Source organism: Trachurus japonicus, chromosome 7 (assembly GCF_045865225.1).
Source record: "Trachurus japonicus isolate A0001 chromosome 7, Traja_1.0".
Classification (NCBI taxonomy): Eukaryota; Metazoa; Chordata; class Actinopteri; order Carangiformes; family Carangidae; genus Trachurus; species Trachurus japonicus.
In genome coordinates, this window is record NC_140913.1 from 27854084 (window position 1) to 27869919 (window position 15836).

Here is a 15836-nt window from a genome sequence, read left to right on the forward strand (position 1 = left end):
CGCCCGCTTCAACCTGACCAACTGCTCCTTAAAAAAGTGTTTGCTTCTTGTCTTTCACTTTCCGGGTGGTTTCTTTAGAGGAAAATAAAATTTACAAAAAAAAAAAAAAATCCACCATTAGATCCGCTTCGCTGATTTGTTGCTGCCCATGTTTCCCATCTTTCTGCGCGTCTTCTGTTTTTCTTTTCTTTTTTTTGTTATTGTTTTTTTGAATAGTGAACGACAGTCCACGAGTTTATTCGTCTCCTATCGTTCCCTCATTTGTGGAAGACGTCGGGCTTTGGACGATTACAGGCAGAGTTAGACAACCAGCCAATGTTCCCTCCCTTTATTGACGGGCTCCCTTTATCACAGTTTGCCAGATTTGCAGACAGACGCTGACTGGCCTCACCTTCCACACATACACGCGTTAGGACCTGATAATGCTGCTTATATTACCCTCCATATGTTTCCATTTTGTACCTCGACAATGCGTTTCATGACTGGTAGGATGTGTGTGTGTGTTGGGGTGGGGTGGGGGTCCAATTGGGTCTTTTCCTTTTTTTTTAGGGGGTGGGGGTGCAGCAGCAGAGACAATCACATCTTCTACCACTTCAGTCCTGAAACTGGAAGTGTTTGGTGTGCAAAGAGTTTTTAAAAAGAAGCAAAAACTCGATCAATACCTATTTATCATACTGGGATCACTGTTGATTGGGGGGAGGTGAGTGTGTTGGGGGGGGGTTAAACAATGTGAAATGTTTTTTTGAAAAAAAAGAAAAAAAGAAAAAGCGGTTCCAGTGTAGCCTATAGATGAGGATGATGATGAGGAGGAGGAGGAGGAGGAAGGAGGAGGGGGGCGACTTTGAGATGACATTGAGGCTGTAGATGGGAGTTGAGTCTCTGGTTGTTGATGTTAGACAGTCGCACAAGGCGAAGCGGCTGCTGCCCGTGTTGATTCAGCCTCCTCCACCACCACCGCCGCCGCCACCACCACCACCTCCTCCTCCTCTTCCTCCTCCTCCTCCTCCTCTTCCTCCTCCTGGTCTTCAGCACTGCTCCCCGCTGGACAGCTCCTGCTTGGACACCTCTAACGCTGCATGGTCCCTTTAAGTCTTTTAATGGAAGTAAAATCTATTTATGTTCCAGGAAATATTGGGAGTTTACAACTTCATCCACGGGAGGAATCTACGGATACCTCGTTTCGAGATTTGTGGCAGGCAGCGTATCCTCGGCGGCACAGATCACAGATTCATTGTGAGTAGACTGAATGCTGAATTCTTGCGTCTGTCTGTCTGTGCGTGTGAACCTCCATACAAACGAGTCTGGTTAATGCAAGATTCATATCTCTCTTTTTTCTTGTCTTTTTCCCCACTTGTCTTTGCAGCGACTGTGAGTGTGATTAAATTGTGAATGAGACTGTCAATCAATATGTTGCTGGGGTTCTGGATGATGAGCTCTGCACCTACACGCTACAGCCAATTAAATGCAGAATTGATCACTGTTTGCTAGTCTATTGGATGGTGTAAATGTGGAGAGTCATTCTCATGCGTTTAATAGCGCGTTTGCTTCTCAGTTCATCGGAAGGAATGGGGTGGCTATTTGTGCAGCCTGATGCGTAAAGCTTTTACGCATTGGACATCCCTTTGTCTCCACTGTGCGTTTTGTGTTCCAGTTTGTTTGGGACCTCTGTGTATCCCTGCTGCTTTCAATTCTCCATGTGTGGATAAGTGTTAGGAGAATCTGCAGGTGGTAACTAGTGGACTCCACTTCATTATGCTTAATTCTCATAGGCTATTTGCTATTGCTACGGTGCGTCTTGCGCTTGAGGTGCACGTTTTTGGAATCTGTAATTTGTCTTAAAGTTTTCGGAGGGGTTTTCCATTGACGGCAGTGGTGTGTAATTCCCCATTTCTATATTTTTTTCGATGCGTGTTACGGCAGACTTTGTTTGGGCTATCATGTGTGTGCTGATCTGGTTTGGAGAGCTGTTCATTTACGCGCAATCTGTCTCATGACTTTGCCATCGATGTGTTTTTTTTGTGTGTGTTTTTTTTTGGTGTCTGTTGAGTCTGATATGAATGAACATTTTGTCAGGGAGCCAAATGTTCATGAGATGTTTAAGTCTGCGTTTTTTTAGATGCACATTTACGAATTTGATTTGATTGTGTGTTTGAATTGATATTAATATTGTTTTATTCGATAAAAAAAAATGTGTCCAGGTTTGCTTCATATAAGTCATCACATTTTCAGCGCCTCCTGAGAAACCGACCAATTGCTCTATTCACGATTTCCAGGTTAACGGCGACTGAAGAGCCGTTTGTGCACAGGCTTCATCGTCTCCAGACATTTGGTCCAAAGGTTAGGTCTAAAAACCGCGAAGCTGCTGTCTACGTGGACTGGTGCTGAAGCCTCCCGTCCGACTGCCAGGACCTCTGCCAAATCCAGAGAGATGGCGACGAACGGCACCAAAACGGATGGACAAGTCACAGAACTGAACGAAGTGGCCACTAATAATGACAAACCCAAGTCACTGGACGTGAAGCCCGAAAAGCAGAAAAAGGATTTGCCTGATAGAGAAACATGGGCGGGAAAATTTGATTTTCTCCTCTCGTGTGTGGGTTATGCAATTGGACTGGGAAACGTATGGAGATTTCCCTATCTGTGTGGAAAAAACGGAGGAGGTAAACATAATTTTTCACAGCTTATTTGTGTGTGTGTGTGTGTGTGTGTGTGTGAGAGAGAGAGAGAGAGAGAGAGAGAGAGAGAGAGAGAGAGAGAGAGAGAGAGAGAGCTGCACGGCCCCATTGAGCTCCACTATGCATATAGTCGAGCTTACCTATAATTGGCCATGTCGATTACATGAAAAGAATGAAAATCACCTACATTTTGCAGCCTGTAATAACTGACGTTGTGTTGTGGTGTTTTGAGCAAATGCCTTGGTGCAGTTTCAGATTAAGATGAATCATTATTTTTCATGCATAATTTTATCAACATCTACTTCTGTCCATCCAGGAGCCTTCTTGATCCCCTATTTTTTGACTCTGGTATTTGCTGGGATGCCCTTGTTTCTACTGGAAACCGCCCTTGGTCAATACACCTCAATTGGAGGGCTTGGTGTATGGAAACTGGCTCCTATGTTCAAAGGTATAATGCACTTCAATATGTCTCCATAATTCTTAACCTTAGACCCATTTTTTCAATATATATATATATATTGCAACAACCCATGCTGGAAATATAGTATATGTTATTTTATGCTTCATAGAAATAATCATGAGGATTTATGGAGGCCACGCAACACACAGACTCAATCATAGCTCCACTGCCTGTGTCATTTCTGTGTGATAGGTGTGGGCCTTGCAGCAGCTGTCCTGTCCTTCTGGCTTAACATTTACTACATTGTTATCATTTCTTGGGCCATTTACTACCTGTACAACTCCTTCACCACTGTAAGTATTATACAGTGTTCTCCAGTGATTTATAAAAAGCTGTAAATGATACATAAGGTCAAGGTTGTTATGTCATCAGGAAACGTAGCCTGTGCACCTGGTAAGAAATTTCGAAATCCCTAAATAAGGGGTTAAAAAAGAAGAAGAAAAAAAGAAGAGAAAAATTTAAATTTTTCTTTTGCAGGATCTTCCATGGAGCTCATGTAACAATCCATGGAACACAGACAAATGTTATACAAACTACTCCATTCCAGATACCACCAATCTCACCAGTGCAGTAATGGAGTTTTGGGAGTAAGATATTGACTGCTTTCTCTTACTTCAATCACAGCACAGCTTTTAAAGTATCCTGCATGCCTCCCTGAGATACATAAAAGACAACCTCCTCTGCTGCATTCTCATTTCCCAATGTGTACAATAGACTTATTGTTGCCTGCTCTGACTTTGTAGGCGCAACATGCACGAAATGACCGATGGCTTGGAAAAACCAGGCCAGATTCGAGTGCCATTGGCAATAACACTGGCCATTGCCTGGGTCCTTGTGTACTTCTGTATCTGGAAAGGGGTTGGCTGGACAGGAAAGGTAAGGAGCCAGATTTGGATATCCAAGACCTCTTAACGCTACTGGTTCCCAATAAAGGAGCAGTATGTGACAGCTATGCAATATTAATCAGTCTAATATCACCTCATCAATCATTCACACAGCAGTCAGCATTGTCGAGATTGATTTTAAAATAAGAGAGGAGACATCAAACACTCATGTTCACTAATCCTACTCTGCCTCATGGTGGCTCCTCTAATTCCAATCCTCCTGACACAGTGTCTATACTGAGTGTGAATCTGTGATAGGAGGAGCAACAAACAGCCATACACTACAATCTGGTTTTGTCCTCTCCCTCCACTTGGAGCAGCTTTCCCTCCCTCGCGATGCCATATTTCGAAAAGTCTTGTGTGTCACGTGACCGTGGCAAATAAAATTTGTCTTGGTCACAAAAACACCCCCATCCCCCCCTGCACAGTTTGCTCACAAATTTGCTCGCACAGTGTCATAAATGCACAGAGACAGTGGGAACTGATTCACAGTGAAGCTGCAGTGATTTCTTTGCAGAATATTTGGTCTCTTCATCTCTTATTTTTATTTTTCGCGTGGAAGAGACCGCAAGGAAAAAAAAGAAAAAGAAACCCAGATAATCTGAATAACCCTCTTGAGAATAGAATTCCAGATGTATAAACTGTGCATGCATCATATACTGTCTGTCCTTATGATGCAATGGCGCTACCCTGCTGATAACCCTTTTACATTTTATAGGTCGTTTACTTCTCAGCTACATATCCCTACTTCATGCTGTTTATTCTCTTCATCCGTGGGGTGACTCTACCTGGAGCTAGAGAGGGAATTCTCTTCTATATCACCCCTGACTTTGAGAAACTCAAAGAGTCTGAGGTAATAATATATCATTATATGAATCATGCCTATGCAGTTGCGTGCCTGAGTGAGCAGAGCCTCATGCAGCTAAACGCTTGTCTTGTCTTTTGTCAGGTATGGCTTGATGCTGCTACCCAGATCTTTTTCTCCTACGGACTGGGACTGGGGTCTCTCATAGCTCTGGGCAGTTATAACCCTTTCAATAACAATGTTTACAGGTAAGACTGGTGGTGAGTCATCAATAGGAGATAATCTGTGAGACCTAGACAGACAGTGCTGCTCAGCAAATTATAATAGCATAAGATAGCAGTCACTTAATTATTGCCATTTTAATATATTATACTCATGTTAAAGACCTTATTCAAGGGTACTTTGTAAGAGCTCTTAAAGGAGCTTATTAATGTGCATATAATAACAATCTAAGCAGAGGGCTGTCTCTTTCTGGCAGTGTGTGTGCTGGGGGGAAAAAAACAACGATGATTGCAAAACCTGAGTGTTTTCCTCAGCAGCCTCATGGTTCTGGGTCACATAAACAATCAGTTACATAAAAATAGTTGCATTCATTTGTGCTTGTTTAAAATGGATCCACCCTCCATATCTATATCTATTTAAAAACATAAAATAAAGGAGTTTTTTTTTTTTTTCATATGAGTTCTCAAATGAAATCTGTTCAAAAAACATTTTGAATTTTTTTTTGTGTGTGTGTTTGTTTGTTTTCTATTTCGGTGAACACGTGAATGATCAGAAGGGATAAATAGCAGTAAAGCGTTCTCTCACAGCGACTCTCTCAGATCTCAGTCTTTCCCGTCTGCTCTGTTTTCAGGGGAGCTCAATACAGAGAGAAAATAAATAAATATGAGTCGAGTTAAATCTTTGACAACAGGTCTATTTTATATTTCCTCTCCCCAGAGACTCCATCATTGTGTGCTGCATCAACTCGTGTACCAGCATGTTTGCTGGCTTTGTAATCTTCTCTATTGTTGGCTTCATGGCACATGTGACAAAGAAAGACATTGCAGACGTGGCAGCTTCAGGTAACTACGGATTGCATGCGTGCTTTCTTCTGTAATTGTTCTGTCTCTGCACAAGGAAAGGTGCACTGTCATTGATAGTGGCTGCTAAACAGCTTTTGTCATCACCTCTATGTGAGCTATGAGAGCCACCATGATGAAATGTGTTTTGTTTTTTTTCCTATTTACTGTCCAGGTCCTGGCTTAGCTTTCCTGGCCTACCCGGAGGCTGTAACCCAGTTGCCTGTCTCTCCTCTCTGGGCCATCCTGTTCTTCTCCATGCTGCTCATGCTGGGGATAGACAGCCAGGTAAGGGGCTTGGAGATGATCTGCTTCATGGGCTGACCTAAATATTTAAATGCAGGTACATATCATGCAGCTCACCCCTGCTCTCTGCATGATAAGCATGCAATTTGCTTCTTGTGGACAGATATAGCTGAGCTTTGACATCAGCTGTCAAGTCTCCTTAATGCAACTTTCTCACCTCCATGTGCCCGCAGGTTCCACTGTCTGTGTTTCTTTATTTGGTATATGATATTTGGTGCGAATGAGGCCACGGAGACTAGAGAAACACATATGCACATGTGGCTGTATGCATTGGTTGTGACCGCCAGTGCTTCAAAGAAAACAACATAAATTATAACCCCTATTTATAGGTTTATAATTCATACCCCATGTCATCGCAACAAGGCTTTTGCATATCAGAGCTACTAACAAAATGGCCTCCAAGAAGTAGATGCTTGGTCATTCAGAAGATTACGTTAGTGTTTTTTTGTCCCATGGTTTGAGGCACACTGCAATTCTGTCATTTGTTATCATCAGTCAGCCTGTCCACTACAACGCAGCTTCCCTCGAATTCACAGACCTCTCCGTGCTAGAATAAAACAACAGACAAATAATACTGTGTGTAGTCAAAGCGTATTTATATCAAGGAAGCTAAAGCAGCAAGGTGCACATAGTATAGAGCACATATGCACATTTATGCTTAACACTCTGTCTATGATTCTGTCCTTCAGTTCTGCACTGTTGAAGGCTTCATCACTGCTCTGGTGGATGAATTTCCCAGGGCTCTTAGGAATAGACGAGAGATCTTCATCGCAGTGGTGTGCATGGTGTCCTATGTGATCGGACTTTCAAACATTACACAGGTACAGCAGAGCAGCTCTCTTATACTTCACCACTGACTATAAAATGGCATAAGATTAAACAAATGAGTAAGATAATTGAGAGATGTGATTAAAAGATAAATCCCTGCATCTTTGCAGTGGGCAAGAGTCAATTTAGAACTTCATTTGTTCTCTATATGACCAGAGTATTTAATGCTGTACTGCATACAGTTTTTTTCTAAATATATATATGTAACACTTGTTCATTTTTCTTGTAACCAGGGTGGGATCTATGTGTTCAAACTGTTTGACTACTACTCTGCCAGTGGAATGTGTCTGCTGTTCTTGGTCTTCTTTGAATGCATCTCCATATCCTGGTGCTACGGTGTGTATCATCAATGTTTCATTGAGTACAGCAAAAAAAATTAAAATTAAATGTGAGAAATTCTCAATCTAAGTTAGCGAAATATTATATATGTGAGAAGTTGGGGTCAGTGTTAAAGGTTAGAAAGCGTCACACCTATCTAGAGATATTTGCGTGGCTTCAAACGCTGCTCAGCCCTCAAGGTCATGAGCACTCATGTGTTCCCACCTCGCCATCCTCATCATCATGCATGGCAGACCGGCAGCAAATTGAAATAAATTGGATATGAATATTTTGATCACAGATTCATTTGTCTCGCAGGTGTGAACAAGTTCTACGACAACATTCAGGAGATGATTGGCTACAAGCCGTGTATATGGTGGAAGCTGTGCTGGGTCGTGTTCACCCCTCTCATCGTCGGTGTGAGTACTCTGAACTAATACAAACGTACATCTAAAGTCATGACATGAAAAATGAAACAATAAATAAAGTCAATATTACCTGCCTGCAGCCATGTCAGGCTGAGACAGCGCTGCCTGTAGTCAGTGGTGTCAGGATGCATAAAGTGTTTCATGTCTCCCACAGGGGGTGTTCTTGTTCAGTGCTGTACAAATGGTTCCTCTCACAATGGGAGACTATGTGTTCCCAGGCTGGGGTCAGGGAGTGGGCTGGCTCATGGCACTGTCCTCCATGGTTCTCATACCAGGGTACATGATCTATATGTATCTTGGACTCAAGGGCACTTACAAAGAGGTAAGAAGTCCATTGCCAGATGTTTTTGTTAAAGCAGAAGTAAGCGGAATGTTTGTGTTAATATAAGTCTTAAATAGTTATATCTTCGAACAGCAATCACTTATATAGAGTGTTTGGTCCGAAACACGGGTCTCTCAGTCACTCTGCTCTGCTGTAAGCCGAGGAGAAAACTTTCCTTGTATCCTACAACCTTTATCCAATGAGGAGAGAGAACGGCATGAAGGGCTGTGTGTGCAGCCAAGGGATGCGCGTGAATGTGGTGACGTAGGGACGAGGACCAATAGATCCATGACGAGGGCGGGGACTGCCAACTCCATCGGCTGACAAGAAGTTAGCCAAAACGACCGGATCGCTTACTTCTGCTTTAACCACAGGATTTGCTTGTTTGATTTCAACTCTGCTCTGAGATGCCCTTCTCTGATCTGATTGATTTTCTCCCCCAGCGTCTGCGGATAATGCTTCAGCCTCCCGCAGTTACCAGGCGTCAGGAGAACGGACCTGAGCAGCAGCAGCAGGCGGAAACCAACACAGCTAACCTCTCCAGTCCTGCCAATCCGGCCAGCCCGGTCAACCCGGCCCCGGCCAATCCCGCCAGCCCCACCACCAACCCGGCTCCCGCTAACTCCACCAGCCCCGTGACCCCCGCTAACCCGGCTCCTCCACCAGCTAATCCAGCCGCTGCCGCTAGCCCGGTTAACCCGGCGACCAGTCCCACTGCCGCCACCACCACCACCACCACCGCCACTGCCGCCGCCACCACGGCTACTCCAGCTAACCCCGCCACCACCGCCACCGCCACCACCACCTCAACTGTTAGTCCAACCAGCCCACCGCCCAACCCAGCTAGCCCAACGGAGCCCGTCAGCCCCCCGAACCCGACAAGCCCGACCTCTAACCTGACCAATGCTGAGGCCAATGTGTAGACAAAGAAACCCTCATGGAGCATGTAGACAAAAGAGAACATTACAAAGGACTTCCAAGATTTTAATTGATTCACCTACCTCCAGGGGAAATATGTGATCAAAACAGATTTTCAAACCATGTTTAATTTTTCTGCATTTGTAAAAAACCAAGCCAATGATGTCTTATTGTTGGTTTGCATTCTGAAAACAATATCAAAGACTGTTAGTGTTCACAAATACAACCATAAATCTGAATTTAAAAAAAGATGTAAACATACTGTGTAATACTGTGAGAAAAGAAAAAAAATAGAGATATAGATTAGAGATTTGTTAAATATCTTCATGAATCAAGTAAATACCGTGTGAATATAGTAGATGAAGTAGTGAACAAAATTGACATCATTGAAGAATGCAAGGGATGGCGTCAATTTTATTGTGGATGTTTACTAAACCTCACACAGTTGTCTCTTTTCCAAATGTTGCACTCTGTGAGGTAAACTACAGGCCACAAGGCAATGGGGAGCTCTGAGTAAGCACAATGCCAATAAGAAGTTCATGTTAAGGAACTCTGGAGTGATCCAGTATTTGTTGCAAAAGATTTTGTGTGTGAGAGAGACTGTTATTTTTTCCTTCCTTTTTTTCAGTAAAAAAAAAAAGAGAAAACTTTTATGTGATCAAAACATTTTTAGAATTATTTTTAGGATGTTTTATACTATATGTGTTGTGATGGAGGACCAAAATCAATAGGCAGACAAAAGCAAAAACTATGCCATTTAGTGTTCGGTTGGCAAAGCACAGGGTACAAAGAAGTACAAGAGAAAAAAAAAAGAAGAAAAAAAGCACAGGGTTAGAAAAAGTGATTTACAAACATCGACTATCCCTTAATGCTGACAGTCAATCCTGTTTACGTTTTGCATGCTTTCCTCAGGAACATCAGTGAACAATTTCTGAAATGTCTCCTGACAAACAAAAAAAGGAAAAAAAAAGAAAAGAAAAAGGACAAAAAAGAAGAAGAAGAACAGAGAAGGCCTTAAGCCAGTACACCAATTTCAACCAAGCCATAGTCTGTTTACATGACTGGGCAGAAATACAAAAATACCACTTTGTATGCGAGCACAAAAAACCTGGACCAACTCTGTGTTAGAGTACAGTCATTATTTTTTCTTCATGTGTGATGATCAGTTATAGTTTGATCAATATGTATTCAGCAATACATATGTAGATGTATAAGTACGGGCCAGTAAGCAAGTGGTCTGTTTCTCTTTTTTGTTTATGTTGTCTTTGCTTTACTAGTAAAAAGCACAAAGCTTTAATTTCCCCAGACTTTTGCCATGGCGTGCTAGGACAATGTTAGTTTGCTTCTATGGCAGCTACTGTGAAAGGCATCTGGTTGAACAGAACATGTTTACTTTGAAAAGCAAAACAACTGAGCGAAAATGTGAAATGGCTACAGTTCATGTCCTGTGAATTTTGTATAAAGTTACTCTACCACAGTTTTCTCTGGAACTTTGTTGTAAAACTGTACCGTGTAAAACATGTAGCTGTGAATGTCTGTAATACATTGGAAGTTATTGTCTAAATGTTGAAAAAATGGAGTTGCTGTTTTCTGCAATAATATTTTGATCACAGAAGCTAAAGCACATATCTTACAGAAATATACGAAATGATGATGACAATGAAGATACTGACGACTATATTAAAAATAGAAACTATGTCTAGTAAAACAATATTGTTTTGTATATTTTTAACTGTCTCACTGCCTAATGTAAAACATAATATAAACATGATATGTATCTAAATGGTGTCACATGATAAAGCACGATTGTTATGTTATACAAACAGAAAAAGACTGAAAAAATAAAGAATTATAGAAAATATAAATACAATACATGCCTGCCATATGTCCCTTATAGCATGTGTGTTTAAAGTAGCAGCCCCCCTCGCTTTTCAACACAGGAAATTAGGTCAACCCCAACTATCCTATCAAAAGATGTATGCTGCGCTGAGTCCTACTGCAGTAATTGGCTGTTGTTTCCTCTCTTGTAAATAAGCCCTCTGGTTGTCCGCAGAGTTCTCCTCGTCAATAATATGAGAACAGTAAAAATTCAAGCAGGGATTAGGTGAGAAAAATCCAAAGCGTTGTATAGCAGGATTAAATTTTTCATGTAGTTAGAATGAGGCCAGGTGGGATGTGCACATTTAAACAAAACCTTCCCTCAGTAGTTTTGGATGAAGATGACATCGAGCTTAGCTCTACCATGGGGGTAAAAAAAAAAAAAAGAAGAACGAAACGGAACTAAAGAGTACAGTGGGGGGAAAAAAAGAAACATCAAAAGGGAAGGAAAGAAAAGCATCTGAAGCTCTTCCTTGGTGGTTTATTTGAGTGTCAGAAACACAAGCTGATAGAAGGGCCTCGGCAAGCAAGAAAAACATCACCACAAAACAGCTCCTGCCCCGGGGCCTGGCGTGCCCACCCGCCCCATCTCCCCAACCTCTTATGGCTCTGTGTGTGTATTTCTGTATATACGTGTGTGTGTGTGTGTGTGTGTGTGTGTGTGTGTGTGTGTGTGTGTGTGTGTGTGTGTGTGTGCGCGTATGAGTGTGTGTGTGTGTCTACATCTTCTCCCCCCACCTCCTGCAGTTCCAGCTTCCATTAGCTTCCAGTGTGATAAAAGAGACGGCACCAGCTGACACCACCACAATGACTCGCCATGGATAAAAGAATGAGATGTCCCCTCTAGTAGCTCGTGGCAAACTGTGTGTGTGTGTGTGTGTGTGTGGAGATGCGTGTGTGTGTGTGTGTGTGTCTGAGAGAGAGAGAGGGAGATGGGGGAGAAAGAGAGAGGTTAGGGACAGAAAGCTGTGTTTGAGTGGACTGGGGTTTGAATAATGCCCCTCATACAAACTAGCCCCTGATGGATGACTTACTGGCCTCCTTTATTCCCAGTTGTGTAATTTAGCATCATTACCTATGAAAACCAGTCACCACCGAGACAACCCAAACTGATGTGTTACGTCCACAAGAGCCATAGATCATAATTTTCAGCAGGGGAGGACAGAAGGAGGAAGCTCTTGATTAGTTGGGGGCAATCTAGCAGAACACAATTAGTCTTAGGTTAGGACCGGCTATTTCCAGCAGCTTCAGCAGTGATTGATGAACTTTTTCCTCTTTTCTGTTTATTTCAATATTTTTTTACACACATTGGGGGAAAAAATCCACATTTTCTTATCTGTAGTCAGTGTTATTTTCTATAGCTGACCTATTTCTGAACTTTTTTCCATCCCGTTCCTCCGACAGCCTTGAATTCTGTAACCCATTGATTGTGTGATCACATTAGTAATTTCTGTTCTTTTGTAACTGGAAACGCTAAAAAAAAAAAAAATGTCAGAGCTGTGATATCAGACAGTAGTATAGAGCCTAGGTCTGTGTATAGAGTCACCTGTCCGTGGTCGGTAAATCCATCAGTCTCTTTCCTGTTTCTGACCCTTTTGCACCACATCTTCTGACGGGTCACAGATTTCATTGTGCCACCCATTCATTCCTGTGACCTTAATGACAGCGGCCACAATGGACAGCCTATTGTTGATGCTGGAGTCCAAAGAGCCTGGATTTTCACCCGAGCAATCTCCTGGCTCTGTATAATTGAGTTTTCATTGTCAGCCCATGTTCATCAGACAGCTCTCTCTCTCTTCTTTTTTTTTTTTTTGCCTTGATGGGAAAATAAAGGGAACACCCCCTGAGGTTGTGGGGAGTGTCATTTTCATTTCCTATCTCATAATGTGGATGACACGAGGCTCTGTAAGTGTGATTAAGAGGCCTGTAAATAAACCTGACCACAAACTGACACTGTGCATCGGGTGCGCAAAATGCATCAGCTCTGTACTGATTAATTGATGTAGAGGAAATGATTGAATGTGATACTATTTTTTCCCCTCATGAAATGTCCCGGCTCCATTTTGTGGCCAGATCAGAGCAAGGGGATATTGTTTGGTGTTTAGCATTTCTTGGCACTGGCTGTCGCGAGCCTATTTTTAAAGTTAAAAAGTGCTCGCAGTGTGGCCGCAAGAGAGGACACTGAAGAAGCAAACTGGTGATCCATGATGCTTTTATGAAAGGATGACAGAACGCTACAGCTTATAAACTCACACAGGCTGCAATGATTAATCCTCATAGCCCACTTAGAGCAAGAAAAACTAATTCTGCTGTGAAGATGAAAAGGCAGATAATTATGTTTATACTTTCTCTGTTTTTAACCCCAGTGTGAAAGGATTTTCTTAATCATAATGCCCTATTGGGTTCATGTTGTTGTGGGTCACCGAACCTGCATTATTTTTGATGTGGATTTTGTGTGATCATTTGTGACGTTTTTCCTCTGATGCATTTGGTTTGGCCCAGACTTCTGTCTGAGGTACACTCACCCGAGAATTCAAAGCAAATACATTAATGAATAACTAATCTTTGCAGATGCATGAATCTACATATCAATGTAATCAGAGGATGTTTTGTGCTTGGCTATTTCCAGCAGAGGGGCTGAGAGGATGTCAAGCATGCAAAGCCTCTCTGCATATATGCTAATCGGGCTCCATTTTCCAATCTGAATATGAACCTTGCTGAAATTAACTTGTTTACCGGTGCACTTTTAAGGTGCCAAAGTGTCTTTTTTTTTTTTTTGCACATGCACACAAACTGCACTGCTGCTGACATATCAAGCATACATGTATGCCGTGCAGCTGTGTGAGAGCTGAGATCAATGGGTGCACACTGGGACACGTGGAAAAAAAAAATTGTGGATTCCCAGCGATTTTGCCGTTTGATAACGTCTTCTTCTCGTGACACAGCAAATATTGCAGTTATTTCAGGCAGCGAAGCTTGCATGCGAGTGGAGCGTACGACTTCTGTGCAGATGCAAATCTCAGATTCTGAAACCTATGCCAAAGAGGTTGCCCTGTCACAAATCATAAGGGCTTATCACACTTGCTGTACGAATATCTATGGGTTTGAATGAGCAAATCCCCCTCTTCTGGAAAATTATACAGACCCTTCAAAAAAAGGGCTTTAATTTACATTGCATTGCCCTTCCCCCCACCCTGCTTCTTTTGGCAGCTCATAAACCTACAATATCATGTGAGGAAACCTGTACCTATCTGCCTCAGCTGCTGTCTAATGTAAATATTTCTACTGTTTAAATTCCTGCTCTGTACAATCTGTGATACAGTTTCTTATATTAATCCTAACGGGGGGAGGGGGTCAAGGAATATTGCCCCCCCAAAAAAGCAGCAGTCAATTTAAAATCACCGTAAAGATGACCAATTGAGCTAATCAGGGGACTGTCCCCTGCTACCTTCACTTTGCTGTAGCGCTTCTTGTCTTTTGTCACAACTTATAACAATCTCCCCAATGTGCCAGGGGCTTATGGGAGAGTCATTGTAGATTACTGCCTGGGTCAAAGACTGAATGCAAATCAGGCCGAGTAACAGGCGAAGTGAAACACTGAAAAAAAGAATCAGGGTGCAGAAATGATCTAGAAAAGACACAGAAAATCTTTTTCTTACTCTACACATTTGTTACCTACTCCACACTCACAGTCATACGCTTACGTGTTCCTAAAATCTGAGCGAATGCATTCTAATATTAAACAACTATTTTCAGAGGCAGCTAATTTACAGGACAGAATAGCTCATGCCAAACTTCTGCCAAGGGGAGAAATTCCACATGGTGAGCAAGACATGTTACTCTGCCTGGATGTCACGCACAGTGGGTGCTCTGGATGATCTTGTGCCCTGATGTGAAGCCAGTGGGAGGAAGGGCTAGCTCTCCACTGAAGCTCCTCTAATGGCTTCCTCCTGGATTCCCTGCCCAAAGGGTTTCAAGGCCCGTGCGCTCTACCCTGGTCCTCTTTACGCTGGAGTTTAGGCTGTGGGACTTTGATAATAGCTGACAAATGAAAATCTCTGCCGACATCAAATGGAGTTATTTGTTTCCCTGCTCTTACACAGAAATGACAACAGAGGAAGCGTACTCTGTGCTCCGCTGAATTTCATTATTCTGCAGCTAATCTCCTGGAACTTTTACACACACCCACTAGCAATGCTGCACCTTCAAGCACCTGTATGTCTGTATGTGTACATCACAGGCAAGTGATGTGTATTTGTACATGCACATCGCACGTTTTTGCACGCCATTGTGTCTGCACAGACACACGCGTGTCTTACTGTGTGTGCATGTGCACGGATTTCTACTGTATATGAAAGTGTGCAAATACGCCTGCTAAGTGTAAAAAAAACAGGAGCAGGCAGCTGCTCCAGGCGCAGCTTTAGTAAAGATCTGCATCCTAAATAAATTCTGTCAGATTACACCCGCACATACTTAACACTTCACTCCTCTGGATATTGGCTCAGTCTCCTTGGTTTATTATAGCTGGGAATTGTGAGCAAGGTGGAAGGTGAAGAACAAGGTGATTAGGGAAGTTCATGATCCAGAATTATTGTCATAGCATTTCAATTACCCATAAAATGATGATAGATTGCATGACTTTTTTTTATTGTTTTTGTTTGCTTTTTGTATTCTGGCATATTAGAGATTATTTGTCTCTATTGTAAATAGGAATGATAGTTTTATTGTCTATGTGTTTGTGTGCTAACAGATGCTGATTTGATCATTTTTGGCACATAGTTATATGCAAATGTGACCAAGTGACCTCCACATGTGCTTTGCATGTATTATCCCCACTGTTGCATGACATTTTCACTCATGTAGTTATGCCCTTGACTGCACATTATGACAGTGCAGAATAAGACACAGATATTTAAGCCGTCCCACATGCATGAATACCGACCTCCCTCAAAT

General features: G+C 42.4%; 1 protein-coding gene across 3 annotated transcripts; it reads left to right on the plus strand.

Moving 5' to 3' along the window:
- The first annotated feature begins 843 nt into the window (after positions 1-843).
- LOC146984958 (sodium- and chloride-dependent GABA transporter 1-like) lies at positions 844-10870 on the plus strand. Of its 3 annotated transcripts, none has more exons than XM_085782609.1 (15): positions 844-1233; positions 2274-2660; positions 2992-3123; positions 3328-3428; positions 3613-3722; positions 3879-4011; positions 4738-4872; positions 4969-5072; positions 5764-5888; positions 6061-6173; positions 6881-7012; positions 7253-7355; positions 7656-7756; positions 7920-8087; positions 8531-10870. In XM_085782609.1, exons 2-15 carry the CDS (start codon positions 2429-2431, stop codon positions 9008-9010), a joined length of 2169 nt encoding a protein of 722 aa, XP_085638735.1. In that variant the 5' UTR covers positions 844-1233; positions 2274-2428; the 3' UTR covers positions 9011-10870. The 3 variants fall into 3 exon arrangements, with proteins under 3 accessions (XP_085638735.1, XP_085638736.1, XP_085638737.1); XM_085782610.1 differs by lacking the exon at positions 844-1233 and adding an exon at positions 1551-1788; XM_085782611.1 differs by lacking the exon at positions 844-1233 and adding an exon at positions 1580-1725.
- The last annotated feature ends 4966 nt before the right edge of the window (positions 10871-15836 follow it).

Bases quoted from the DNA above. Each gene is read 5' to 3' on its own strand.
- LOC146984958 (XM_085782609.1), top strand. From the start codon at position 2,429: ATGGCGACGAACGGCACCAAAACGGATGGACAAGTCACAGAACTGAAC. The intron at 5,073-5,763 runs GTAAGACTGGTG...TCCTCTCCCCAG, and splicing joins TTCAATAACAATGTTTACAG to AGACTCCATCATTGTGTGCT. The intron at 7,356-7,655 runs GTGTGTATCATC...TTTGTCTCGCAG, and splicing joins CTCCATATCCTGGTGCTACG to GTGTGAACAAGTTCTACGAC.